Source organism: Siphateles boraxobius, unplaced genomic scaffold, assembly GCF_051911475.1.
Source record: "Siphateles boraxobius isolate OS27281-9 unplaced genomic scaffold, OSU_SipBor_1 100, whole genome shotgun sequence".
Taxonomy (NCBI): Eukaryota; Metazoa; Chordata; class Actinopteri; order Cypriniformes; family Leuciscidae; genus Siphateles; species Siphateles boraxobius.
Window position 1 is genome coordinate 1,339,188 of NW_027508701.1, and position 27,627 is coordinate 1,366,814.

The 27,627-nt window shown below is 45.9% G+C and overlaps 1 protein-coding gene across 1 annotated transcript; it reads right to left on the reverse strand.

The window, feature by feature from the left end:
- LOC143747017 (membrane-spanning 4-domains subfamily A member 4A-like) lies at window positions 1–27,215 on the reverse strand. The gene is made up of 7 exons (XM_077239437.1): window positions 27,131–27,215; window positions 16,571–16,747; window positions 16,037–16,156; window positions 15,893–15,949; window positions 2,176–2,337; window positions 1,191–1,327; window positions 1–798 (listed from the first exon to the last, which is right to left on the reverse strand). Exons 2-7 carry the CDS (start codon window positions 16,721–16,723, stop codon window positions 780–782), a joined length of 648 nt encoding a protein of 215 aa, XP_077095552.1. The 5' UTR covers window positions 16,724–16,747; window positions 27,131–27,215; the 3' UTR covers window positions 1–779.
- Between the last annotated feature and the right edge of the window lie 412 nt (window positions 27,216–27,627).

A 27,627-nucleotide genomic window follows, 5' to 3' on the forward strand; every position in this document is an offset into this window, starting at 1 on the left:
TATATTCATTAATTCTTTATTGTTAGGTATACATATGTTTACATTTACAACACATTTTTTATATACATTGTTACTGATTTGAAGTGCACACAAGTTAGTTGCGTTGTATCTGTTACTTATATTTTTTTCTATTTTTGAGTTTAAGTATACCGGTGATGTTTGGTGATGAACTTCAGACATGATCCGCTGCAGCTGCATCCTGGCATGACGAAAATTAGAGTCCGGGCAGGAACATAGAATTTAAACATTATTGGTTCCGCCTGGACATACCATTCGCTGGGAGTTCCCCGATGGAGGAAGAAAAGTTGATGCCTTTATTAATTGATTTCTTTAGTTGTACATTTATGGTATTTAATTACCTTTTGCTTTTTCTTTATCGTTATTTAATATATAGGCTACATACATATATGTTTGATTCGATTTTGATTTACTTAAGGTTATATGATGAATGTAAAGATTAATTGTTTTCCCTTAATTTGTAATGGGCCCATCCTTTCCTTTTATAAGCTGTTGCTTTGTTCATTTGAGCAGGTCAGTTTTAGTTTGTTCGGTTGGTTTTTGTCTAACTGTTTCTTGACCTCATTTTCTGTTTGTCTGTTTATTTTATTTTTGTTGTAAGAAATGTATGAGTTTGTAAAGCTGATTTTTTTCATGGGTTCAAATAAAGACCCATTTTCATAAAAAGCTTGTGTTCCTTGTTCCTGACTTCTCGGTCTGAGTCATTGGAAACAATAATATGAGAGATAAATTCCTTGCAACCTTTGGATGGTAGGATCTCCTCACTGTGACTCGGTATCCCTGGTAAATAATAGACAAGATATGTTTAGTACACAAGAGATTAACACGATCCACACACCAATGACTATATTATTGGCTATACTGTGACAAAAAAACAAAGAGAAAAGCCCAGTGTCAGCTACTTCAATGGTCTAGTAGTAGGAACAAGACTGTAGTTTACAGTGAAGCATGTTATGATTGAATTATAGTTTTTATATCGTTTTGATAAAATATTAATTAGGAGTATATTATAAGCTATTTACCATAACTACATCTCAACAATAAAAGACTAAAGATAGTTTAGACTATTGTAGTAGACTGTCCTAGCTCCAGACCACTGAGATTAAAGGCAGTACAATGTAACATATTCTGGTTATTATATATTCTGCTAGCTTCACCACTCCATAATTTACCCAATTAGTGCCACATCAACCACTGTAAAGTCATTGTTGCTGGTTGCTTTGCAGGCAAACGCTGAGATACAGATGGAGATGATGAACTGAAGGATGGAGAACACCAGCAATATTCCAAGGATCCCCAGATCATTTCTCTAAAAAAAAAAAAAAAAAAAAATTAATACATAGCACTCGGGTACAAGTCCTGAGAAATCATGAATCACAACTCTCCATAAAAGTGCTCAAAGACTTGTAAAAGCTAAAATGGCATGGTTGCTTTAGCAAATGATTTTTTATCTCACGTTTGATTTGTTAATACTATCGGTTAGGTTTAAGACAGGGTTTAATTTAGGTGGTACTTTATTTTTAAACTTTTAGCACCACTCACTAGACATGTCATCTTCGAACTGCATTCACATATTCACGTCATCTCAGGAGAAAATTTAGAGTCACTTACAGGACATTTTACTTTTAAAGTGAAAAATAAGCTGGATACTGCCATCAAGATGACATCTTTCATGGGAAGCAAATCAATGCCAGGCCTCATTCTGCACATGATAAAACTGAGTGGTTTCTGGACACTCTGAACCATAGATGGGATGTGCTTGACTGCCTTTCTGCAGTCCAGATCTGTCTCTTATTAAAAATGTACGGCCCATCGTGAAAAGGAGAATCAGACATACAACCACAGTCTGTTGAGCGGCTGTCTGGTTTCAGGCGAGTTTTGGTAAAAATGCCACTTGCAAAACTTCAGCAATCAGTATCCTCAATTCCCCAACGTGTAATTAAAAGGAAATTGCATATGCCTAATAATGCCTCGGTTTTCTGGAGTGTGTTGCAGTCATTGAAGTTGGTCATTGAAAACTTTGAAAATCTTTTCTTTGTACTTTTGTCACTTAAGGGTTCAAGAGATTTAACAAAATAACAGATTCTTAATTTTATTGTGTTTTACAAGATGTCCCAACTTTTCTTGATTTGGGGTTGTAAATTATACATTTAGTACCTCAAACTTTAAACACATAACGTCTTCAGTTCGATCGTAGGTTTTGGGACAGCTTTGATACTTCATGGTCTCTGAGCCGAGTCCTATGTCCATGGGTATGAGAAGAATGGCGAGCCCTGCAGTTACGGCACTGAGCACATTCATGACAAGAGAAGACTTCACCTACAGTATACAGGAAGAAAAGATGAAAATAGAAAAATTACATGAAAGAATAGTAACAGAATACACTTGTAAAACGTCCTCAGCTCAGTTTTTAAATTGTCTTGATCTGGTGATAAAAGGATGAATGTTGTATTTAACTAAGAATAATGTCTAGAGAAGCATAAGCCACACAGTTTGCACTCTTTAAATTTCAACTGGTATACTGTAAGTATAAAGCTCAATGTCTGCACTTGTAGTAGACCTTTCTCTTGCTGAAAACCAAAGCATCAGTGCATCTGTCCAACAATAACAGGATGTGCTTGTTACAGACACAGTGTCACAGTGTCTGGTTGTGTTTCCCTGGGTTATCACTAGAGGTCCTCGTTCTCACGGTGTCATTCACATTAGACTACAATTCCCAGCATTCTGTTCTGTCACTTATCTGATTATTGCACTCAGCTGTTTCCCATCACCTTGTTAGTTCTGTGTGTATATATTCCCTGTCTGTGTTAGTGTTTGTTATGGAGTCCTTGGTTTATGTCACCTCACTTTCTAGTCTGTATCTGCCCGTTTCTTGTTTTTGTCTTGTGTTTTGGATTGCCTTATTGGATTTTGACACCTGCCTGGATGACTACGAGTTTGGATTGCCCTTTAATTAAAAACTACTGCTCTTGGATTTTCTGCCTCCTGTGTGTGTTCCGTGACAGAAGGACTCCGTCACACCTAATCCAGCGGTATGTTTTGTAACATCTCTTCCCCAGCCACTGAGCGGGAGAGAAGGGAGTTTTTTAAAGGGACCCGATTGGTCAAGTTTCGCGGGACCCGTGGAGGTCGCAGTGGAGGAGGTGGTCGAGAGACTGTTCAGGTTCCGTCTGCCCAGTCAGAGACTGTTCACGTCAAGTCTGCTCAGCCAGAGACTGTCCACGCCATGTCTACCCGGTCAGAGACGGATCAGGAGATGCCCATTCGCGTGGCCGCGAGGGCACGGATGGACTATTTGGAGCATCTGATTTGGATCCTAGACATGCCTGTGCTCGCTGTTCCAGAGCTGGAGCCAGTGTCCGTTCCAGAGCCTGAGCCAGTGTCCGCTGTTCCTGAGCCGGTGTCCGCTATTCCTGAGCCGGAGCCGGTGTCTGCTGTTCCAGAGCTGGAGCCAGTGTCTGTTCCAGAGCCAGAGACAGATCAGGAGATACCCATTCTCGCAGCCGGGGGAATACCGAGCAACTATCTGGAGCGTCTGGCACGGATCCTGGAAGGACCCTTCAGACCTTTTGTGTCCCTGGTTCCAGAGCCGGAACCAGTTTCTGTTCCTGAGCCGGAGCTCGTGTCTGCTGTTCCTGAGCCGGAGCTCGTGTCTGCTGTTCCTGAGCCGGAGCCCGTGTCTGCTGTTCCTGAGCCGGAGCCCGTGTCTGCTGTTCCTGAGCCGGAGCCCGTGTCTGCTGTTCCTGAGCCGGAGCCCGTGTCTGCTGTTCCTGAGCCGGAGCCCGTGTCTGCTGTTCCTGAGCCGGAGCCCGTGTCTGCTGTTCCTGAGCCGGAGCCCGTGTCTGCTGTTCCTGAGCCGGAGCCCGTGTCTGCTGTTCCTGAGCCGGAGCCCGTGTCTGCTGTTCCTGAGCCGGAGCCCGTGTCTGCTGTTCCTGAGCCGGAGCCCGTGTCTGCTGTTCCTGAGCCGGAGCCCGTGTCTGCTGTTCCTGAGCCGGAGCCCGTGTCTGCTGTTCCTGAGCCGGAGCCCGTGTCTGCTGTTCCTGAGCCGGAGCCCGTGTCTGCTGTTCCTGAGCCGGAGCCCGTGTCTGCTGTTCCTGAGCCGGAGCCCGTGTCTGCTGTTCCTGAGCCGGAGCCCGTGTCTGCTGTTCCTGAGCCGGAGCCCGTGTCTGCTGTTCCTGAGCCGGAGCCCGTGTCTGCTGTTCCTGAGCCGGAGCCCGTGTCTGCTGTTCCTGAGCCGGAGCCCGTGTCTGCTGTTCCTGAGCAGGAGCCCGTGTCTGCTGTTCCTGAGCCGGAGCCCGTGTCTGCTGTTCCTGAGCCGGAGCCCGTGTCTGCTGTTCCTGAGCCGGAGCCCGTGTCTGCTGTTCCTGAGCCGGAGCCCGTGTCTGCTGTTCCTGAGCCGGAGCCCGTGTCTGCTGTTCCTGAGCCGGAGCCCGTGTCTGCTGTTCCTGAGCCGGAGCCCGTGTCTGCTGTTCCTGAGCCGGAGCCCGTGTCTGCTGTTCCTGAGCCGGAGCCCGTGTCTGCTGTTCCTGAGCCGGAGCCCGTGTCTGCTGTTCCTGAGCCGGAGCCCGTGTCTGCTGTTCCTGAGCCGGAGCCCGTGTCTGCTGTTCCTGAGCCGGAGCCCGTGTCTGCTGTTCCTGAGCCGGAGCCCGTGTCTGCTGTTCCTGAGCCGGAGCCCGTGTCTGCTGTTCCTGAGCAGGAGCCCGTGTCTGCTGTTCCTGAGCCGGAGCCCGTGTCTGCTGTTCCTGAGCCGGAGCCCGTGTCTGCTGTTCCTGAGCCGGAGCCCGTGTCTGCTGTTCCTGAGCCGGAGCCCGTGTCTGCTGTTCCTGAGCCGGAGCCCGTGTCTGCTGTTCCTGAGCCGGAGCCCGTGTCTGCTGTTCCTGAGCCGGAGCCCGTGTCTGCTGTTCCTGAGCCGGAGCCCGTGTCTGCTGTTCCTGAGCCGGAGCCCGTGTCTGCTGTTCCTGAGCCGGAGCCCGTGTCTGCTGTTCCTGAGCCGGAGCCCGTGTCTGCTGTTCCTGAGCCGGAGCCCGTGTCTGCTGTTCCTGAGCCGGAGCCCGTGTCTGCTGTTCCTGAGCCGGAGCCCGTGTCTGCTGTTCCTGAGCCGGAGCCCGTGTCTGCTGTTCCTGAGCCGGTGTCTGTTCCTGAGCCGGTGTCTGTTCCTGAGCCGGTGTCTGTTCCTGAGCCGGTGTCTGTTCCTGTGCCGTGGCCGCCCGAGGGGTCGTCTCCGCCCTGGTCGGCCGAGGGTTCTTCACCGCCCTGGCCGCCCGAGGGTTCTTCACCGCCCTGGCCGCCCGAGGGTTCTTCACCGCCCTGGCCGCCCGAGGGTTCTTCACCGCCCTGGCCGCCCGAGGTTTCTTCACCGCGCTGGCCGCCCGAGGGTACTTCACCGCCCTGGCCGCCCGAGGGTTCTTCACCGCCCTGGCCGCCCGATGGACTGTCTGCTTCGCCCTGGTCACCGGCTGAGCCATCACCCCCTGTTCTTGTTCCCCTTCATGGTCCTGGCCCTCCCATCCCTCCCTTGGATTTCCCACCTTCCTCTTGGACTCTTGTGTTGTCTTGTGTACTGTCATGGAGCGTCTGATAGCCGCTCCGTAGAGGGGAGGTTCTGTCACAGTGTCTGGTTGTGTTTCCCTGGGTTATCACTAGAGGTCCTCGTTCTCACGGTGTCATTCACATTAGACTACAATTCCCAGCATTCTGTTCTGTCACTTATCTGATTATTGCACTCAGCTGTTTCCCATCACCTTGTTAGTTCTGTGTGTATATATTCCCTGTCTGTGTTAGTGTTTGTTACGGAGTCTTTGGTTTATGTCACCTCACTTTCTAGTCTGTATCTGCCCGTTTCTTGTTTTTGTCTTGTGTTTTGGATTGCCTTATTGGATTTTGACACCTGCCTGGATGACTACGAGTTTGGATTGCCCTTTAATTAAAAACTACTGCTCTTGGATTTTCTGCCTCCTGTGTGTGTTCCGTGACACACAGAGGTTAAAGAGTTTACCATGGATATAATTGTGGTAGCCTTTTATTCTGTTTATGTAAATCCACCAATGGAGTACAATGAGTCTAAAAGACTTTGCATCTCTAAGAATGATGACTTTTTCTGATCCCATTGTATGCAAGCACATACATGTGAAAACCCATTCTCACTTCTAAGTCATAAAAAATTGAAGCATAGTCAAGCTACCTGCGAGTAACGATTAACCCTCTATGTGATATTATATTTTGTGATAGAAGTACTATTTGGACAGAGTTTGTTACGACAGAATGCATTAAAAAGAAATCAATGGAATGTGAGTTTGTGATATCAACTTCAAATTTGGAACACAACTTGGTTAGACATTGGCTTTTTAGAGTAAAACATATTTTGTAAAATATGTATTTTAAATAAAAGAAAAAAATAGTACAGTACACTTGATTTACAGTAAATTTAAACTTCCCTAACTTATTCATACTTTCATTTTTTTATATATATTTAATCTGCTGAGTGTCTTCTTTAAGACAAGACCAAACTCAGGTCTTAGGTCCAAAGCATTCTTGAATTACAACCATTTACATTTGGATTGTGTTTTTTTCACACCCATTCTCAAAAAGGCTGGTGACATTAAGGGGTATACGTTTCCACAGAGATATGACACATTATATTATCATATTATTATAATATTATTTATTTTGAATTTTTAGACAGGGTCCTGTACAGCCATGTTTGAAATCAACATGATACTGGGAAAAGGGCTTCCAACACTTCCTGGTATAAGAACAATTCATGGCTTGAATACTCTGTAAGTCAAGATTCAGCTTACTATTTTGTCTGTAGGCATTATCTCTGCCCAATATACCTGAATCTGCCTTTACATCCCAGTCAGATTTTGTGACTGGAAAAAAACCCTGTTTAAAGAATTTGAGTTTAAGCTCAATTCAAAGGCAGAGCATCATATCAATGCCTGGAATCAGCATAAAAAACTATTGACAGCAACTCAGTGTTAGGGTGTTTTCACATATTGTTCATTTTAAAAGAACCAAACCCAGTTCACTTAAAGTGAACCAGAAAGGGAACCAGCTGAAAGTGACCTCAGTTCTGAAAAGAGAACCTGGTACTTTTTTTGGTCCTCTTCAGCACTGAAGTGATATCAGACCCTTTCTTGTTCACACCACAACCCCAAAAGAACTCAGACAAGCACAACTGCTTGAACCCAAAATATCATCCTGGTCATCATAGAAGGAGCAGGAATCCTTAATTTCACCCACTTCAACGCATTTTGTCACAGGTGCTCATGTACTTGTCATAGTTTTTTGTTTGTTTTACTTTTACGTGGCATCACTGTTCTGTTATAGCCTCTTTTAGGGGTGAGTGATTATGGCAAAAATATCATTTCACAATTTTTTTCAGGAAAATCACGATTCAAGATTTTATCATGATTCTTTTCATGTTTTTGTTTTTGACTATTTTGCAAGTGACAGAGCAGTACAGGCAAACTAATTTCCCTATTTTAAAAATGTAGCCTTACAAGGTAACAAAATAATAATATTATTATAATTACAGCCACAGTAGGTGTAGGCTTATTGAATAAAAAATGTAAAAAATAAAACACCACATAGACTTCTCTATATAAATTACACTCGTATTTAAGCTACTAAAGTTTTTTCAGAAAAGAGCAGTGAGTTATTTTCTCTTTTATTGTTTTATTAAATGGTAAATGGACTGCATTTTTATAGCACTTTAACAGACCCATGGCCACCAAAGCCCTTTACACAGCGGTGTCAGCCATGCAAGGCGCCATCCAGCTCGTCAGGAGCAGCTGGGGTTAGGTGTCTTGCTCATGGACACCTCGACACTTGGTCAGGTGGAACCGGGGTTAGAATCACCAACCTTAACATTAAGGACTAGAAGCAGCCTGTTTATAATATCACTGTCACTTTAAGAGCTCATGCAGCACGGATACAGACAACGGATACAGACACGCATCCGATTTTTTCCCAACTGTCTACCTCGTGTGTATTTGACAGTTTTAGCCCAATTAGACTTGAAAGATAATTTAGTTCAGTACTCACGCGCAGCAGGCTTTTAGTGAGTGCACACTGCGGAGGTACACGCTCAGAACAGCACGCGAATGAAATGTTTAACTGGCAAGACATCAAATGCATGCAAATTATAAACTTTCATGACTGTGAATAGCTGCAGTGTGATGTGTGCATAATTCTAAAGCAGCGTTAAAATGTGATATGAATGTATGTCGAGCTATACAGCACGGAGGCGCCAGAACTGCAAAATATAGAATGCACTGTAGCACGATAGTTTATGATATTTATTCAAAAGCAGTACATATGTCAAAACGAAACGCAAAGCAGACCATGATCTCATCGCTTTCACATATCACAAAGAAATCTAACCACAAATGGACTCACAAACGAACCATGGTTTGCTTTTCGGACCTTTTAGGCGGGTCTGAGATCACTTGGTTTGTTCACATACACGCTGAACTGCTCCAAGTGCATTTGGACGGCTCAAATGAACTAGGTGTGAAAACACCCTTAGATCTCATAAATGAGGACCGGAAAAAGAAAGGGGAGGTAAACCATACATTACATTAAAACAATTGCCAATGTGCTACTATTAACTGCCAATCAAAATAAAGCACAGAGAGGTCATTGAGAAACTTATGACTCAGACAACAAGGGACATTTTTGGACAATCTTAAAAGAAATAGCAAAGCATGGCCCTTTCATTAAGAAAAGGCTTAATGCGTTTGGTGATGTTAAGAACACAAGCCACCAAATCCAGAACGCAGTTCTTGATGGCTTAGCTGAGATGGCACAAAGTGAGATAATCAGAGAAGTAAGAGAAACGTCTCAGGTTACGTATGTAACCCTGGTTCCCTGAGAGGGAACGAGACGCTGCGTTGAGACGCGGTGGGAACGCTCTGCGTGATTGCGTCGTGAAGCACGTGTATAATCAGTCCAATGGTAGAACGAGACGTCACCGGCGGTGACGTCATAGACCAGGAAGCTATAAAGCACACCAGAAATCAGACCGCGACAGCTTCTGAAAAGGCCTGAAGCAAGTCGATCAGGGCATGCAGGAAGTATGGCAGGAGAACGCAGCGTCTCGTTCCCTCTCAGGGAACCAGGGTTACATACGTAACCTGAGACGTTCCCTTTCAAGGGAACTCGAGCTGCGTTGAGACGCGGTGGGAACCCCATGTCCACTACGCCATAATGAGAAATGCCCGTTCTGTGTGGAGTCCTTGCGCACACTAAGAAACAAGCAGCCTAGCCCCGGGAGTGGAGAGGTCTAGGTCGTAGAATCTGACAAATGTATGCGGTGAGGACCAGCCTGCCGCATTACAAACGTCCTGCAGGGAAACCCCTGAAATTAAAGCCTTAGAGGTAGCCATACTCCTGGTAGAATGGGCGCGGACAGCCATAGGTGAGAGCTGTCCGGCCGCTTCATAAGCAAGTGAGATAGCCTCAACTACCCACTTGCTCATTACCTGTCTAGATGCAGGGCAACCTTTCTTGGTTGAACCAAAGCAGACAAATAACTGCTCTGATCTACGCCACAGGGCAGCTCTGTGAACGTAGGCATCCAAAGCCCTAACGGGACATAACAGATTGAGACCTTCCTGATCTGGGGTAACGAAAGGTGGAGGGCAAAAAGCCTGCAGCACAATAGGGCCCGCCACATTAGTGGGGACCTTAGGAATGTAGCCCGGCCTAGGGTGTAAAAATGCTTTCACCATACCAGGTGCAAATTCCAAACATGAAGGAGCCACCGACAGGGCTTGCAGATCTCCAATTCTCTTGATAGAAGAAATAGCGAGAAGAAATAGAGTTTTTAGTGTAAGGAACTTCTCTGAAACCTCTTCAATAGGCTCGAAGGGAGCCAGGGCCAGACCCTCAAGTACAATGGCCAAATCCCAAGCCGGTGCTCTAGAGTGCAATGCAGGCCTAAGCCTCAGTGTACCACGGAGAAAACGAGTAATAAGAGGATCTCTCCCAAGAGAAGAAGCCCCCAAAGGGGAGCGATAAGCAGATATAGCCGCTAGTAACACCTTTAAGGTGGAGGGAGATAATCCAGCAGAGAAACGGTCTTGAAGGAAATCGAGAACTGTACCAATCCGGCAGTTAGCAGGATTTAAAAAACGTTCTCCACACCCTGTAGAGAACAATTTCCATTTCAATGAATATAGTTTTCTCGTGGAAGGAGCTCTGGATTGAAGGATGGTCTCAACGACCTCAGTCGAGAGACCGGATTCTAAGAGCTGGGCCCCCTCAGAGGCCAAGCCCACAGTTTCCACAACTCCGGGCGAGGGTGAAATATCGTGCCCCCTGCTTGAGATAACAAGTCCCCCCTGACAGGAATCTCCATGGGAGAGCCGTGCAGAAGGGACACTAGGTCCGAGAACCACACTCGGGTCGGCCAGTGCGGGGCTACTAATAATAGATGAGCCCCCTCCCGGCGAACCCTCTCCAGAACTCCCGGAAGCAATGATATCGGGGGGAATGCGTACAGGTGCAGCCTCGGCCACTCTTGTACCATAGCGTCCAGTCCGAGAGGAGCTGGATATGTGAGGGAGAACCAAAGCGGACAATGGGTTGTATCGTAAGATGCGAAAAGATCTATCTGAGCTTGACCATAGTTCTCCCATAGGAGCTCCACCACCTCGGGGTGAAGTCTCCACTCCCCGGGCCTCAGCCCCTGTCTTGACAGGATATCTGCTCCCACATTCAAATACCCTGGAATATAAACTGCCCTGAGTGACAGTAATTTTCCCTGGGCCCATAGGAGGATCTGATGAGCCAGTTTGCATAATAATAGGGACCTCAGACCCCCCTGATGGTTGATGTAAGAGACCACCGATGTGTTGCCTGTGCGGACGAGCACATGATGGCCTCTCAGGTCTGGCAGGAAGTATTTGAGAGCCTGAAATACCGCCATCATCTCTAGTCGGTTTATATGCCACGAAAGCTGATGGTCCTGCCAGACACCTGTCGCCGAGCGGCCACTCATGACCGCCCCCCAGCCTGTGAGGGAAGCATCCGTCGATAGCGTTACGCGTCGACAAGAAGCCCCCAATACTGGGCCTTGGGCGAGGAACCAAGGTTTCTTCCACATGACCAAGGCACGTAGGCATAGCCGCGTGACCTTGATCGTGCGAAACGGATTTCCCCTCGGAGAAAACCCCTTGGTCCTGAGCCACCACTGCAGGGGTCTCATGTGCAGAAGGCCAAAAGTAACTACGTTGGACGCAGCTGCCATGAGACCCACCAGTCTCTGGAACTGTTTCACAGTGAGTGACTGGCCTAGTTTTACCATATTTACGGCTGTGAGAATCGCAGAAATACGAGCTGGAGACAATCGTGCTTGCATAGTTGTCGAATCCCACATCACCCCTAAAAAAGTGGTCCTCTGGGCTGGGAGGAGCACACTCTTCTTGGTGTTTAGCCGCAACCCCAACCTTTTTAAGTGAGACAGAACGACATCTCGATGCCGAACTGCCAACTGCTCGGAACGAGCCAGGATCAACCAGTCGTCGATATAGTTTAATACGCGAATGCCCTGGAGTCTCAGAGGAGCCAGCGCTGCATCCACGCATTTCGTAAAGGTGCGGGGTGATAAACCTAGGCCGAATGGAAGGACCCGATATTGGTATGCTTCGCCCCCGAAAGCAAACCTCAGGAACTTCCTGTGATGAGGATGAATGGATACATGAAAGTAATCGTCCTTCAAGTCTATTGTGACAAACCAGTCCTCGGACTGAATCTGATACAATCTGTTTGAGTGTAAGCATCTTGAACTTGAGTTTCTGAACTCTGCTGTTTAACTGACGCAGATCTAGAATAGGACGCAACCCCCCATCCTTCTTGGGAACGATGAAGTAACGGCTGTAAAACCCTGACTCTCTGCTGGGAGGAGAAACCCTTTCTAGAGCCCCTTTTTGCAGAAGCGTCAGTACTTCTAGTTCCATGACCCGAGCCTGCCTTGGGTCCACCACTGTGGGAAGGACCCCTTGAAATCTGGGCGGACGAGAACCGAACTGAATTCTGTAACCCTTTTCTATTATATGCAGGACCCACTGAGAAATATTTGGCAGTAGTTTCCACGCTGCCAGAAATTCTACTAAGGGGACCAGTCTCTCGAGACTGGCCTCGGGATTCGGTTGTACGGACATTTCGGTGCCCTGAAGCGGCGAACCGGCAGGGAACAACCGAACTGACCGTTCTACGATCCTCCTCGGAGAATCGTATGGGGACGCTGACACCTCGGTGCCCTGAAGCGGCGAACCGGCAGGGAACAACCGATGTGGCAGCGCTGCGACTCTCCTCAGAGAATCGCCCCCCAGAGGGTGCCGAGGATGAACGATTTCTCGAAATCGTCCCTCCTCGGAGGGGACCACCCTCAGAAGCCTGACGCCTTGGGCGTCAGGACTTCTTCTTAGCCCAAGCCTTCTTAGAGATGACAGTCCTCAGATCTTGCCTACCCCTAGCTGGCCTGGACTGCGACCGCCACCCAGATTCCCCAGATTGTGGAGGAGCCCGAGTGGCGACGCTCTGTTTTTGATGCACTCTGTGCTGTGAGGAGCTTGTACTCGGATGAGACTGCTCGGATTTAATAATCATTTTTCACCCAGCAGTCTCAGGGATATTGAAACGTCGAGGAAGAAACCTCTGGAACGCAGCCGATTGTTTTTTCGTTTCTTGAAACCTATCGACGACACAGTTGATAGCGTCGCCGAACAAACTTGAAGGTGACAGTGGCGCGTCCAGAAGAACAGACCTATCTTTATCCTTTATATCAGACAGATTTAACCAAAGATGCCGCTCCGTGGCCACCAGGGCTGCCATAGAACGGCCCACTGATTTGGCCGTCTCCTTGGTGGCCCGGAGAGACAGGTCTGTTGCGCGACGCAATTCTCGAATTGCGTCAGCGCTGACTTCCTCACGTTCATCGATATCTTTCAGCAGATCAGCCTGGTATGCCTGCAGTATAGACATAGTGTGCAGACATGACGCAGCCTGACCTGCTGCCGAATAAGCTTTACCCACCAGCGAAGATGTAGATTTTAATGGCTTGGTGGGTAACGTCGGGGTTTTTAATGATGACGATGACTCGGGAGAGAGATAGCTCGCGAGCGTCTCTTCAGCCCGAGGCACCTAACATAACCATAATCAGATGCACCCAAAACATTACTGTAACATGAAGTTTGTGGGTTAAATACTCTGAATGACGCCGGTTTATTCCACGATCTCGAAACCTCATTGTGGAGATCGGGAAAAAACGGGAGTCCCCGACGTGGAGGCTGTGTTTTAGATGGTAAAAATCTTTCATCTAATAAACTTTTTCTAGTAACACTCAAAGAATCATCGGCTGGCCATTCAATATTTAATCTAGCTACAGCACGAGATAAAACCTCCATAAGCTCCTCATCATTATCGGAGGCATGAGCTGGCGAAAACTCAACATCCCCCATATCAACACTGACGACATCCAGATCCTCAGAACTGGATAGCCGCAACAATGGTGCCCCAACCTGGGAAGGAGAAGCCGCAGCGCGGGCTCCTTCCTGGGCAGAGGCACCGGATCCAGCAGGTAAGGGTTGAGAAAGGGCTGGGCCCGTCTCAAGCCCCGCTACTAGATCCATATGCGAACCCCAGGATGAAAGCCTTCGCTGTGCCTCGGCAGCAGCGGGACCCGCACCCCGGGGAGCGCGAACCGAACCGTCCTCCTCAAAGAACGCCCGGCGAGAGCGGAGCGTCCTCACGGACAGCTTCTCGCAATGCTCACAGTCAGCTCCCTCGAGAACTGACTGGGCATGCTCCACTCCCAAACAAGCAACACAAAGCTGATGTGTGTCCCCACCCGTGATGAAACGAGGGCAAGGGACAACACAACGCTTGAATTCTTGTTTCGCCATAATATATATATATATATAGATAGATAATGTGCTTGTGACAGACAACAATAAATAGACAAGGACAGTATACAGAGAGCGCTTGCTGAAGGCAACAGAAGCTGTCGCGGTCTGATTTCTGGTGTGCTTTATAGCTTCCTGGTCTATGACGTCACCGCCGGTGACGTCTCGTTCTTCCATTGGACTGATTATACACGTGCTTCACGACGCAATCACGTAGAGCGTTCCCACCGCGTCTCAACGCAGCTCGAGTTCCCTTGAAAGGGAACTGAAGTTTGTGTAATTGTATATGAAACCAAAGATTAAAAGAACAGAGCTCTTTAGTTGTGAGGTACTATTACAATGGGGCCATCCACAAAAAGTGTTTATACTTTCAGTTAGCCGAAAACTTAGATGTAACAGGCCTAACAAAAATGATAATAGCAGCCCAGGTAATTACAGAGACTTACGGATGTAAGGTGGGCATGCAGATACATGGCATGCCATAATCTGAGGGAATGGCTTCCAGCAGTTCTGAAAGTGCTACGGGATATACCACTTGAAACTAGTGGTGATGGATCAGTGGAGGCAATGGGCAATCTATCTCAGATAGATGTACATTTCTCTGGGCTTTTGGTTACCTTCTGTAAAGTGCTTGGTGATGCCAAATGTCTTTCTGACATGCTCAAATCAAGCTCTCTTGACCTAGCAAGGGCTGTGGACATAGTAGGTGACTTTACAAACACATTACAGAACTAGAGAAGTGAAGGTTTCTTTGGAGTATTACGGAAAGAGATTGTAGAGTTTGTACACTACAAAATAAGTGTACAAACAGTGTGTAAAAGACAACCTAAAACAAGCTTAAGATGTTGTGACTCATTGATGATGAGCACTGTAAGACAGAAAAATAGTGACCAAAGTAATGGTGAGAGCTTCCAAAGAGCTATATTTTACTTTAGAGGCATTTTTCAAAGAAGAATTGTGAGATAATTCAAAGGGTCCAGTCTCTCAACCCAAAGAGTACAACATTCTTGAATGAAGAATCTCTGTTTGCCTATCCTCAGATATTTGAGTCAGATTCAGAGGAATTCAGAGGTTTTTCAAACATAGCGGCTTCTTGATAGGAGAGAGAAAAGTGGTAGTGACAGACAGTCTACTCTCCTTGACTTTGTTGTGTTTCTAGAACCTTATAAAGAGGCATTCCTAGAGGTATTTCGAATTAGTAAGATTTCTCTTGTTACACCAGTCAGCACTGCTTCTTGTGAGACACTTTTGTAGGGTGCTGGGAGTCTTGGGACCATGGACAAGTGTGAGTGTATAGTAGAGCCTTCCCCTGCTGTGGAGTTTTAAAGTAGGGACTTCCACTCCATGTTGGAGCTCAAACGGCCCCGGGGAGACTAACAGGTATAGGTCAAATTTGCTTTTAAGCAGCTCTTCTTGTTATCAAGCACCTTTGTCCGGTACTGGGAGTCTTGATACTGTGGACAGGTCTGGACAGCCCTTCTGGGTTGAGTGTAGCCAATGTAATTGTTTTCTGTATACACATGCTTCAGACAACGGACACATTGATGGCCTTCCCTATAGCGCAGATCCAAGATGCGGTGTCTCGTTCCCCTTCTCAGGGAACCATGGTTACATTCGTAATCTGAGACATTTTCTAGCCCAAAGTTATGATCCAAAATGCAAATTGCTTTGTTAAACCTCTATCTCATGTCAGACGAGTGTATGTTTGTGCGCCTGAGGGTCCCAGCACCTTTAGTGGATTATCCCTTACATATATTAGTAAATGTCAGCAAACCTTACATTTCTTTAATATGCATTTTGTCAAGTCAAGTACAATTCAACAGATATCCTGTGGTCTAAGAATGGGGAGCGGTAAACACTGCATAATTGAAATGCATTGTACGGCTTCATACCAAACAACACCCATTAGTTTTTCTAAAAACACTGTAAATCCAACTTTTTGAGGCTGGATATTATGTACATACCACACACGGATTTAGTTTATTTTGCGCAGCAACAGACAGAGCTCCAGCACTGATGTTCTGAGAAAGAAACAAAGGACATTTCAGAGTTCATTCTGGAAATTAAAATGAGAGACAATTAAAGCAAAACCCTAAAATACAACTTACAACAAGGGATCCCCAGTAAGTTATTCCACTAAACAAAGAAACAGCAGGGAAATTGTAGACATCAGTGGTGCGCACAATACCAAATAGGAAAACCATCACTCCAGTCATTATCTGGACAGTCTAGAGAGGGCAGATATGGGTCAAGTGTTTATATTTTTCCATATTATATTTCTGTCATGTTATATATTTGGAAACACACACACATTTTAACATAATTGTGTGTGTATGTGACCGTTCAAGCATAATAAGACATTGCATACTGTCTGAGAGAGGCATCTTTCTGTGTGTGTGCTTCAGGTGTGTCAGTCAGCATATGCACCACTTTTGAGTTCTTTATGCATGGCTTATTGAACTTAACTCTTTTTCTCATTTATGCATGCGTCTTTATCTCTCTAATGTTTCAATAGCTTTAAGTCGTACTGTGGTACACTGATATATTTACATACCACAATATAAATGCAGATAGGTATAACACGTAATATTGTCACCACACTATATCGTCATACTGTCCAAATTCATTATTAAATGCATTACCCCCAATGCCTCTGGTTGTGCTTTGAGAAATTTGTGATATGCTCCTCTGGCTTCCTGTCCATCATCACATATAACAGTATTTTGTGCCACCTGTGGATTTACTTGGATGACAACTGTTGCTTTGTCCGTTGAGATGATCTTGCTGGTTTCCATTCTAGGCAAAGTTTTGGATTTCCCCTGTAATTAAAGGACAAGTTTGCACATTTTATGAGTTCTTTAATGTGAGCTATGTGTTATTACAATGTCAGCAATAGAGGTGAGCGGGACACAACCTAATGAGGGGCTAGTTATAAATAACACACATGGTTTAAAAGTTTCCACATATGCCAGCATGACAAAACGTAGTGAATTTACTAGTTGCCATATCAAAAATGTATAGAGAAAAAAATGGTGCCAAAATTCAAAAATATTTCAAAGATATCACTGTACAGTTATATAACCATATCAAAAGTAAAGTTCATTTAATAATACATAAATAATACATTTAATTATTTTAATAATACAAATTGTATGTTTGTCATCTCTGTTTTTTGTGTTTATTTTAAAAAATTAGACACATCTGATATTATTTTAATATCTGATCTGTTATTTAACAGTTGAGATAGGTCTTTAATTGTGATCTAACCATCAGAAGACACTTTCTGGGTTTAAATCCCAGTTACACAGTTGTAGCACGTTCTAACACTACCTTACAAAGAGTGCCTATTAGAACTATGCTATTCTATGATGTTAGCAACACAATTCACATGAACAACTTTAATGCATTCTATTGAAAAACCATGAGATAGAAGTGAATAAAGACAGATAATCAATGTTCAGAAATTATTAATTATTATTATTATGTTTTAAACTATGCTGTACAGCTGTGTTTTGCGGTGTGTTAGTTGTCAAATTCTAAATTGTATTATTTTGAATTATTAAAAAGTCCATTATTTTATTATTTTTGAAAAAGTTAATCATTGCTTTTTATTGACAACATATATAGTTTGTCTTGTATATATTTTTGTATTAGATCAGAATAAACATTTTAAGCTGTAATATAGTCATGTTACAATGTACCCTACCTATGGGGCATGTTGTCACACTTCACTTCCATTCTTTTGGGGTAAATAAAGAAAAAATTATGCACTGTTTTAATGAAAAAAAAAAAAAAAAAAAAACATACTAGTCATGTTAAATTAATGTGGGAAAAAATAAATACCTTGAACCCCAAGTGGATTTTTCACAAACTGAGAAAGTCAAAAAGCCCTGCTCTCACTAGGTGTAAAAGAATAATGTGTATTATTTCTTGGTTACCTGGACCCAGATCTACAGCGAAAATCCACCAGATGTATATACCTAACTAATATATATAAATATAAATATAAATGCCCTGTCTCATCCCTTAATGCTGACTTTTGTTGACTTGGGACAAGGAAACGATGCATTTTAAAGCTAATGCTGTCAGGATACAGGCACGGAGACAGAGGTAATTGAATCCAAACACAGTTTTATTTAAAGTGACACAAGTGCAAAGGTGAGTATTCAAAGTTCAGGTTCAAATTCGGTGAAGAGCACAACGTGCGGGGCAGATTACTGGAGAGCAGGTCCTCTTCAGGTTAGTTGATGTCTAGCAATCATAGTTCATTAATACTTGTCTTTTCTCTTACAGATGCAGTCACGAGCAAGTAAACTCAGCGTGAACACAGGGAACTCAGATGAATACCGGATCTCGGGAAACATGGATTCAGCCAGGCTTTCTGGAAACAGCGTGAACAAGGATACAGAGGTTAGTAATTCACAGGTGAGTATGTTACTCCGCAGGTACTGGGTGCATCAGGGACTTCGGAAGACGATGGATAATGGTCTGTTCCTGTTGGAGGCTTGACCATGAACTGAGGCTTTGGTGAGTATTTTATAGAGCTTGCTAATGAGGCTGCTGATTGTGAGCAGGTGCAGGTGATAATACTCAGGGGAGAGTAATTGCAGGTGCGCCAAAGAGGATTCTGGGGAATGTACTGCAGAGATAGACGGAGAACCGTGACAAATACACGTTTTACACACAATTACCGATATCGGGGGCTAAAGTCCTGAGTCTGATTTTTTTATGGCATCTTTTTATGAATAAAGGCCAGTATCACTGATATTAATATAGCTAATGTCTCCATGAAAATGATTTTCCCAAAAATGTTAAACATTTATTAGGCTTCAAAAATATAACAACTTTTAATTTAAGTTAACTTAAAACAATCCTCACTTAAACCCATAATAAATGTCATATTTACCTGTACCTTTCCTGTCTAACAGGTATGATACAGAAATTGAATAAAGTTATAAAACAGTTCGCACTGCATAAATTATAAATGAAATATTGATTAATCCTTATTAAAGCAACAAAGCGTTCTTTAGTCAAGAGCAGTGAGTAATTTTCTGTGTTCCCTTTGTTCTTTGGTTAACTTTACAGACAGAGAGAATGAGTGCCGCTGTCACTTTAAGATCTACCGCATCTCATTCTCTCACTACTCTTTACTTCTTTTTAAGATTTTATTTAACTCATTTAAGACTGTTCTTGTGAGGATACTCGACAAAACTGACATTTTGGCATAAATGTGTGGGTTATTGTTCGTTCAAGCGCGAAAGAGAACTCGATACTGGCGCGCGTCTTTCTGTGTGTGTGTGTGTGTGTGTGTGTGTCTGTGTGTGTGTTAGGAGGACATTCACTGACAGCGCGTTCTCTTTTCGTCTTGTCGCGAATGAATGGTTTAAAAGCATTTGCTTGAATAAGAGCGTGATCATATACAAACATGTATCGCATGTGTTGCCGGAATACTTTAAGCTCTGCGATATTAATAGAGCTGCATACAGAGTTATTCTTTCTACGCGTGTTCGCGCCTCCCCTGTGGCTCTTTGGCGCTCCCCAGGGGAGGCGTGCCTCACCTATTGAAAACCGCTGCCTTAAAACAAAGCAAAACACTAAATAAAACGTCTCGGGTTACGTATGTAACCCTTGTTCCCTGAGAAATGGAACGAGACACTGCGTCGGTTACGACACTAGGGGAACGCCCTTCAGCGTAGTGCGTCTGAATTTATGAATGAAACTGAAACCAATCCTATTGGCATTGCATGGTGACGTAGCGTGTGATGACGTAGCGTGTGAGCATAAGCGGATGTGTACAAAAGCACGCCGGCACACAGAAATGACAGCTTTTGCTATGAAGCAAGTGCTCCAGGCGGGGTGAGGTGTGGCTAACCGACGCAGTGTCCCGTTCCCTTTCTCAGGGAACAAGGGTTACATACGTAACCCGAGACGTTCCCTTTCGAGGGAACTCGAACTGCGTCGGTTACGACACTAGGGGAACGAGATACCCACTATACCACAACAAACCCCGCTCATCCTAGTGTGAAGCTGTCTTCAGGCACAATGTAGGACGAAAGCACTCGTGCACCGGGTGAAGAGGTAAGGTCCAGACTGTAAAACTTCATGAATGTGTGCGGAGTGGCCCTGCCAGCCGCCTCACATATGTCATGTATAGAAACCCCTGAAAGGAGGGCTGTAGAGGATGCTATGCATCTGGTGGAGTGAGCCCTCACGGCCATAGGTGAAGGCAAATTGCGCACCTGATAAGCCAGAGAAATTGTCTGAACGATCCAGTTGCTAATGGTCTGCTTAGAGGCGGGAAGCCCCTTCTTGGGCGACCCGAAACACACCAGCAACTGGTCCGACTTCCGCCATGAGGAGGACCTCTGGATATAACACTGCATAGCTCTGACAGGGCAGAGCAGATGAAGTCTCTCCTCATCTGCCATCACATGAGGTGGAGGATGAAATGCCTGCAGAACCAAAGGCCGTGCCACATTAGATGGCACCTTGGGTAAATAGCCGGGCCTGGGGTGTAAGATGGCCTTAATGTTGCCTGGAGCAAACTCCAAGCACCCATTGGAAATAGAGAGCGCCTGGAGATCTCCTACCCTCCTCAGAGAAGTAATGGCCAACAAAAAGACCACCTTAAACGAAAGGTTCTTGGCCTTTACGGGGTAAGCCCGGCAGAAAAGCGGTCTTGGAGAAACTCCAGTACTGAAGCCACTGAGCAGTGAACTGGTTCCAAATCGCACTCTCTGCACCAAATGGAAAAAACATTCCACTTAAGGCCGTATAACTTCCTTGTGGAGGGAGCTCTGGAAGTGAGTATAGTTTCAACCACTTCTGCTGACAGGCCGGCTTCTAGGTACTGTGCCCCCTCAGGGGCCAGACCCACAGTTTTCACAGCTCGGGGCGAGGGTGGAGAACTGAGCCCCCCGCCTGAGACAACAGGTCCCTCCTCAGAGGGATCTGCCATGGCGGGCCTGCCAGAAGCAGGATGATGTCCGAAAACCATACTCGGGCCGGCCAAAACGGGGCTACTAATAGTAGGCTGACCCCGTCCCGACGGACCCTTTCCAGAACTGCTGGGAGCAGAGCGATTGGGGGAAAGAAGTACAGACGCAGCCTCGGCCATGTCTGCACGATGGCATCCAACCCCAGCGGGGGTGGATGTGTGAGGGAGAACCACAGTGGACAGTGTGTCGTCTCTCGAGACGCACATAGATCCACTTCCACTGGGCCAAACCTCTCGCATATTAACTCCACCACCTCGGGGTGGAGTCTCCATTCCCCGGGCCTTAGCCCCTGCCTCGACAGCATGTCTGCTCCCTGTTTCTGGTCCCCCGGGACATACATCGCCCTGAGAGACAACAGTCTCCGCCGGACCACAAGAGGATCTGATGCGCCAGTCTGCACAGAGGGCGCGACCTCAGACCCCCCTGTCGGTTTAAATAGGACACCACTGACGTATTGTCGGTTCCACGAGAACATGGTGACCATGGAGGTCTGGCAGAAAACTCCTCAGTGCTCGGAACACCGCCAATATTTCTAGGCAATTTATGTGCCAAGAGAAATGATGGTCCTGCCAGTGAGCTCTCGAAAAGCGGCCTTCCATGACCGTGCCCGAGCCCGTGAAGGAGGCATCTGTCGAAACGGATACTCGGCGACATAATGCTCCCAATTTGGGACCCTGGGACAGGAACCAAGGTTTCTTCCACATTGAAAGGGAACGAAGGCACCTGCGCGTAACCCTTACCAAGCGGAACGGATTTCCCCTCGGGGAAAACCCCTTGGCTTTCAACCACAACTGCAGGGCTCTCATGTGTAGCAGGCCAGAAGGTATGACGCTTGACGCTGCTGCCATGAGACCCAACACCCTCTGGAAGTGTTTTACTGTGATGGTGTGGCCTAGCTTCACCCTGGTTAGTGGGGTTAATATGGACTCGATGCGTGCAGGAGACATGTGTCCATGCATCGTCGTTGAATACCATACCACCCCCAAGAACGTAGTTCGTTGGGCGGGTGTCAACACGCTCTTCTTTGTGTTGAGCCTCAACCCCAAGCGCTGAATGTGGCCAAGGATGACATCTCGATGCCGAACTGCCAACTCTCGAGACTGGGCCAGTATGAGCCAGTCGTCGATATAATTCAGCATGCGGATGCCCTAGAGCCTCAGTGGGGCCAGAGCTGCATCCATACACTTGGTGAACGTGCAAGGGGAGAGTGCTAGGCCGAATGTAAGAACCCGATATTGGTATGCTTCGCCCCCGAAAGCAAACCTCAGGAACCTCCTGTGAGATGGAAGGATGGAGATGTGAAAATAGGCGTCCTTTAGATCTATCGTGACAAACCAATCCTCGGATTGGATTTGACTCACGATGATAGAAATAGTGAGCATCTTGAACCTGAACCTCCTCAGAGACCGGTTCAGATGCCTCAGATCTAAAATTGGACGCAGCCCTGCATCCTTCTTGGGAACTATGAAGTACCGGCTGTAGAACCCGGACTCCCTGACTGGTGGGGGAACATGCTCTATGGCCCCTTTTTCCAGCAGCGAGTGAACTTCCTGTTCCAACACCAGACCCTGCACTGGGTGAACTGAAGTCCAGACCACCCCATTGAACTTTGGTGGGCGGACCTGGAACTGCAGTCTGTACCCAATTTCTACAGTGCGCAGGACCCATGGAGAAATATTCGCGAGGTTTTGACATGCCTCTGCAAAATTCGCCAGGGGAATGTCCGGTGTTTTGTGCGAATCCTTGACGGCAGCCTGAAGTGGAGGACCGGCAGGGGAAGGCCGACAACGAGTGTGCGAGCAGTGTGCGAGCTCGAAACGCTGTCTGGCTGCAAGCTTTTGGGGCAGACAGATGGGTGTGAGCTCGCTGGGAGCCAGCGCGCCCCGAAGCGTCAGAGACGGCGGCCCTTGGAGGTATTATGAAAGTTAGGACCTCTTTCCCTTAGCCTTTCTGGACTGAAGGCCGGTCCTCAGATCCGTCATTTCAGGAGGCTGCGGGTGCGAGCGCCGCCTACAGTCCCAGGCTCTCTGAGGGGGAGCTCTAGACGCGACACTCGCCTTCTGACTCTGGCGGTAAGAGGAGGAAGCAGTGGGCTGTTGCTGCTTTTCTCTAGCAGCCGCCGTCCTAGACCTAGAGCGACGAGGGAGATATTGCTTGAAAGCCTCGCTCTGTTTCTTGGTGTCCTGGAATCTGTTGACGACAGCATTAACTGCCTCGCCGAACAGACCCGTAGAAGAAACAGGTGCATCAAGGAGAAAAGATCTGTCCTTCTCCTTGATGCCAGAGAGATTAAGGCACAGATGTCTCTCCGTGGTTACCAGGGCTGACATTGAACGGCCGATTGCACAGGCCGTCTCCTTGGTAACCCAGAGAGACAGATCCGTGGCTCTGCGAAGTTCAGCAACATCATCCATAGAGGGCCCCTCACCCTGATCTATTTCTCTTAACAGGTCGGCTTGGTACGCCTGCAAAAGAGCCATCGTGTGCAGGCTCGCACCAGCTCGACCCGCCGCCATATAAGCTCTGCCCACCAAAGCAGATGTAGTGCGACATGGCTTGGAGGGCAGCGCCGGTGATTTAAGGGATGATGCAAGCGATACTGGAGCACCGGAGAGATACTGCAACATTCCTGGTGACAGTCAACAATCCGGCCGCAGCATTCTGCACCAGTTGCAGCCCTGAAAGCAACTTTTTAGACAACCCCAAATAAAAAGAATTACAATAATCCAATCTGGACGAAATAAAAGCATGGATCACAGTTTCCATATCTTTAAAAGACAGGAAACCTTGTAATTTGGCAATGCCCCTCAATTGAAAAAAGCTGCCCTTAACCACGGCATTTACTTGTTTATCAGATTTCAATTCGAAATCAAAAATCACACCAAGGTTCCTGAGTATTAACATTAGAGGCCAAAGGGCCCAAGTCAAGGGCAATCTTATTTGCTAGCTTTGGTGGACCAAAAATCATCAACTTGGTGTCATCAACAGCTTTATTCCGTCCAGCCAGTCAAGCAAAGGTGACCATTTCGAGATGTCATTAAATTTCAAAGGAAGATACAACTGGGTGTCATCTGCATAACAATGGTATGCCACACCATACTTTTGACAGATTAATCCCAGGGGAGCATATATAAGGAAAATAGGACAGGGCCGAGACACGAACCCTGAGGGACCCCAGAGGTGATGAAATAGAGCTCCCTATTTCCACTGCAAAGGTTCTCCCCTGTAAATACGATGTGAACCACCTTACAGACTCAGACGCTCAAGGAGGATCCCATGATCCACTGTATCGAAGGCTGCACTCAGATCCAGCAGCACTAAGGCAGCACAGTTCCCAGAATCTACTGACAAAAGGATGACTTCAGGGTGGGTAATGCACAGGCTAATTTCAATTTTTGGGTGAACTATCCCTTTAATGTTTAAGTCTACTATCATTTAAACTATAATTTGATACAATGCACTTATTATATACATATATGTTTTACATTGTTCTAATATAAAAAAAAAACCTGCATTTAGTCACAGCTGTAATTAATTTCTGTAATTACATCTACAATTATACGGTTGACCTTTCCCTTATCCCTTAAACCTATAATCATACCACCAAACCTGTCCATAACCTTACCTGTATCCCAACTTAATAACAGCAAAAGTGTTTTGCAACACAACTGTCATGTTTGTGTCTGTTTTAATCTTCGGTTTTCATTCTTAGACCCTGTTCAGACTGCAGGCAAAAGTGGCCCAAATCCGATTTTTTGGGGGGTCAAGTGACCAGGTCAGACTTCTTCAGAAGTAGTGTGAACACTCAAATCTTGCCCAGATCAGATTTTTTCAAATCAGATTTAGAGCACTTCCATATCAGACCTCAATCAGATATCAGACCCAGGTCTGGTTTTTTTCCAATGCTGCCGCAGTGTGAACAACCAAGGCGGATTTGATGCGACTTTTACGTCAATCTACATCGACATTTGTCACAAATTATGCACCGGCGAGTTAACCCTAGACACAGACAGTAAAATAAAAACTTGACTAGGCCTACAAAATGGAGAACAGTGATGGAGCAAATCAATGGAGGGAGAGTGAGATGTTAGACCTAATTAGTATATGGGGAGATACTTCAATTCAAGAAAAACTAGAAGGATCATACCGTAACCGCTCCGTTTTTGAATAAATAGAAAACGAAATGATTTTCGGGGACACAGGAGAACGTGGCTGCAGTGCCAAAGGAAGGTGAAGAGCCTTAAAACTAAATTTAAATGTTACGGCTACCATTACGCAAACATTTTCAAATAAAAGCGAAAATGCTTACTTCCTCGATAAACTCCCCAACTTCAGTGCAACAGCGTGCTGCGTCTGATGTCATTGTTATTCTTTTGCGTGTGTGGGTCAGTTCAAAACCGCAAACAGTTCACACTGGAATCTGATATAGGCCACATTTTAAAAGGTAATGTGAACAGCCAAACCAAAAAAATCGGATCTGAGCAAAAAATCAAAATTGAGCATTAAGACTTGTGGTGTGAACAGGGTCTTAGTCACATGTCTTTTGTCCACTACTAATTTATTACCATGCCTACCGTCATTAGTTCATCTTCATCACCTGTGTCCTGTTAATCACCTCCATCTGTATCACCTGGCTATGTTCATCAGTGTTTGTATTTAGTTTGTTCAGTTCAGTCAGTCTTAATCGGTTGTTAGTCTTATTTAGTGCCCGCGTGCGTGCGTGCGTGCGTGCGTGCGTGCGTGCGTGTGCATGTGTACCTTTGAGTTATATATTAGTAAACTGTTTATATTGGAGCTTTTGACTTTGAGTCGTTCAAGCCGCAACACTGTGACAGAACGACCGACCAAAAGATAAATAATGGAGTTTGCAGCGGTGGAGATTCTCCTTCACTCCCAGGAGGACCCGTCCCTCGAGGCCCACACACTGAGGTATTTCAATTTAGTACTATATGTTCATTATGATGACACCAGCATCAGTGTGTTCTTCCGGGCAGGTCTCAACGCTGAGACCAAGGCACGCCTGCCCTAAGATGGGCCTCGGTGGAACTTTGTGAAGTATGGCAAGTGGATGTTGAGGAATGATGGTGAGTCTCATTCTGCCGAGACTGTCTCGCCGCTGGTCCCGTCCAGCCCCGAGCCTTCGCCGCTGGTCCCGTCCAGCCCAGAGCCTTCGCCGCTTCACGTCTCGTCTGTCCAGCCTGAGACTGTGCTCCCATCCAGCCTCCCTCTCCTACCTCCTCTCATCTGCCATTCCACTCTTCCGCCACTGCCTGTCATCCCCTCAGCTCACATAAGTACCTTTCGGCGAGGTGGAGTCGCTGTGGGCCTGCCAGCCTGCAGCTCCAGCGTGGCTAGAGGCCGAGTCCCCAGCTACACCTTAGTCCTCAGAGCCCACACCTTCATCTCAGCCTGTCAGCCCATCGCCTTCACCTAGATCCACGACTCCTTCATCGCCTCCGCGGACCGTCTGCCCGGAAGCTCCGCTGTACTCGATCGCCACTCCAGGTCGGCCTTCGGTGGTCGAAGTCCAGTTCCTGCCACGGACTTCTGGGATTCGGGCTGCACCCTCACCCTGCACCCCTTCGGCTTCCCTGGACTCCCTGGTCGCGCCTTCCGGAGGGGGGAAGTAATGTCACGTTTGTGTCTGTTTTGATCTTCTGTTTTCATTCTTAGTCACATGTCTTTTGTTTTCACACCACTGATTTGTTACCATGCCTACCGTCATTAGTTCATCTTCATCATCTGTGTCCTGTTAATCACCTCCATCTGTATCACCTGGTTATGTTCATCAGTGTCTGTATTTAGTTTGTTCAGTTCAGGTTGTTAGTCTTCTTTAGTTGTGTTTAGTGTGTGTGTGTTCCTGCCCGTCACCCTGCCTGCCAGTCTGTACCTTTGAGTTATATATTAGTAAACTGTTTGTATTGGAGCTTTTGACTTTTAGTCCTTCTTCAACCCGCACAACACTGTGACAACAACATGAACACAATAAGTGCATTGTACTTTACCTGACCGTTTTTAATGAAATAGTAGTTAAAGACGCATAATATAAAGTGGAACCCCAAAGAATAACAATAAATGAGCAACAACATGCACTAAAACTTGTGTGAAGGAAAACAAAAGACTAAAGATGATGGTTATTTTTAATTGATGTGTATCAAAGTGTGTAAAAATCATAAATGTTAATTGATGCATGAAATATTTTACCTGGAATGAAACGAGTTGTTGATGTGGATGTCTGCTGGCTCGTGTATCTGTGTGTGTGAACAGAGAAGAACCGCTGAGGAGGAGCTTCTGCATATGAACTGGCTTTATACGTTATTATGTTGATGCCTTTCCTCCTCAAATTTAAAGGGCTTTACATATAGTTCAAAATTAAAGGTTACATAAATTATAGCCACTTGTTGAGATTAAACAAAATATATGCTTAAAAGCACCAGCTGTCTGTGTTCAAAACACACAAAATAGTCCTATTGTATCTTTGTATGGCTGAACTGAATTATAATGTCCCCCATTTAACACAAATGAGAGGGACACTGCACTGAGGCATTACTAAAAATATATATTTATTTCTTATTAGGTTAGGATGAACTGATAAACATTTCTGGATTACACCCACATAATTATAATTTTCCAGAACAATTTAGATTGCATTCAACCTTGAATGCAATCTAAATTGCTCTAGAAAATCAAAATGTAATGTA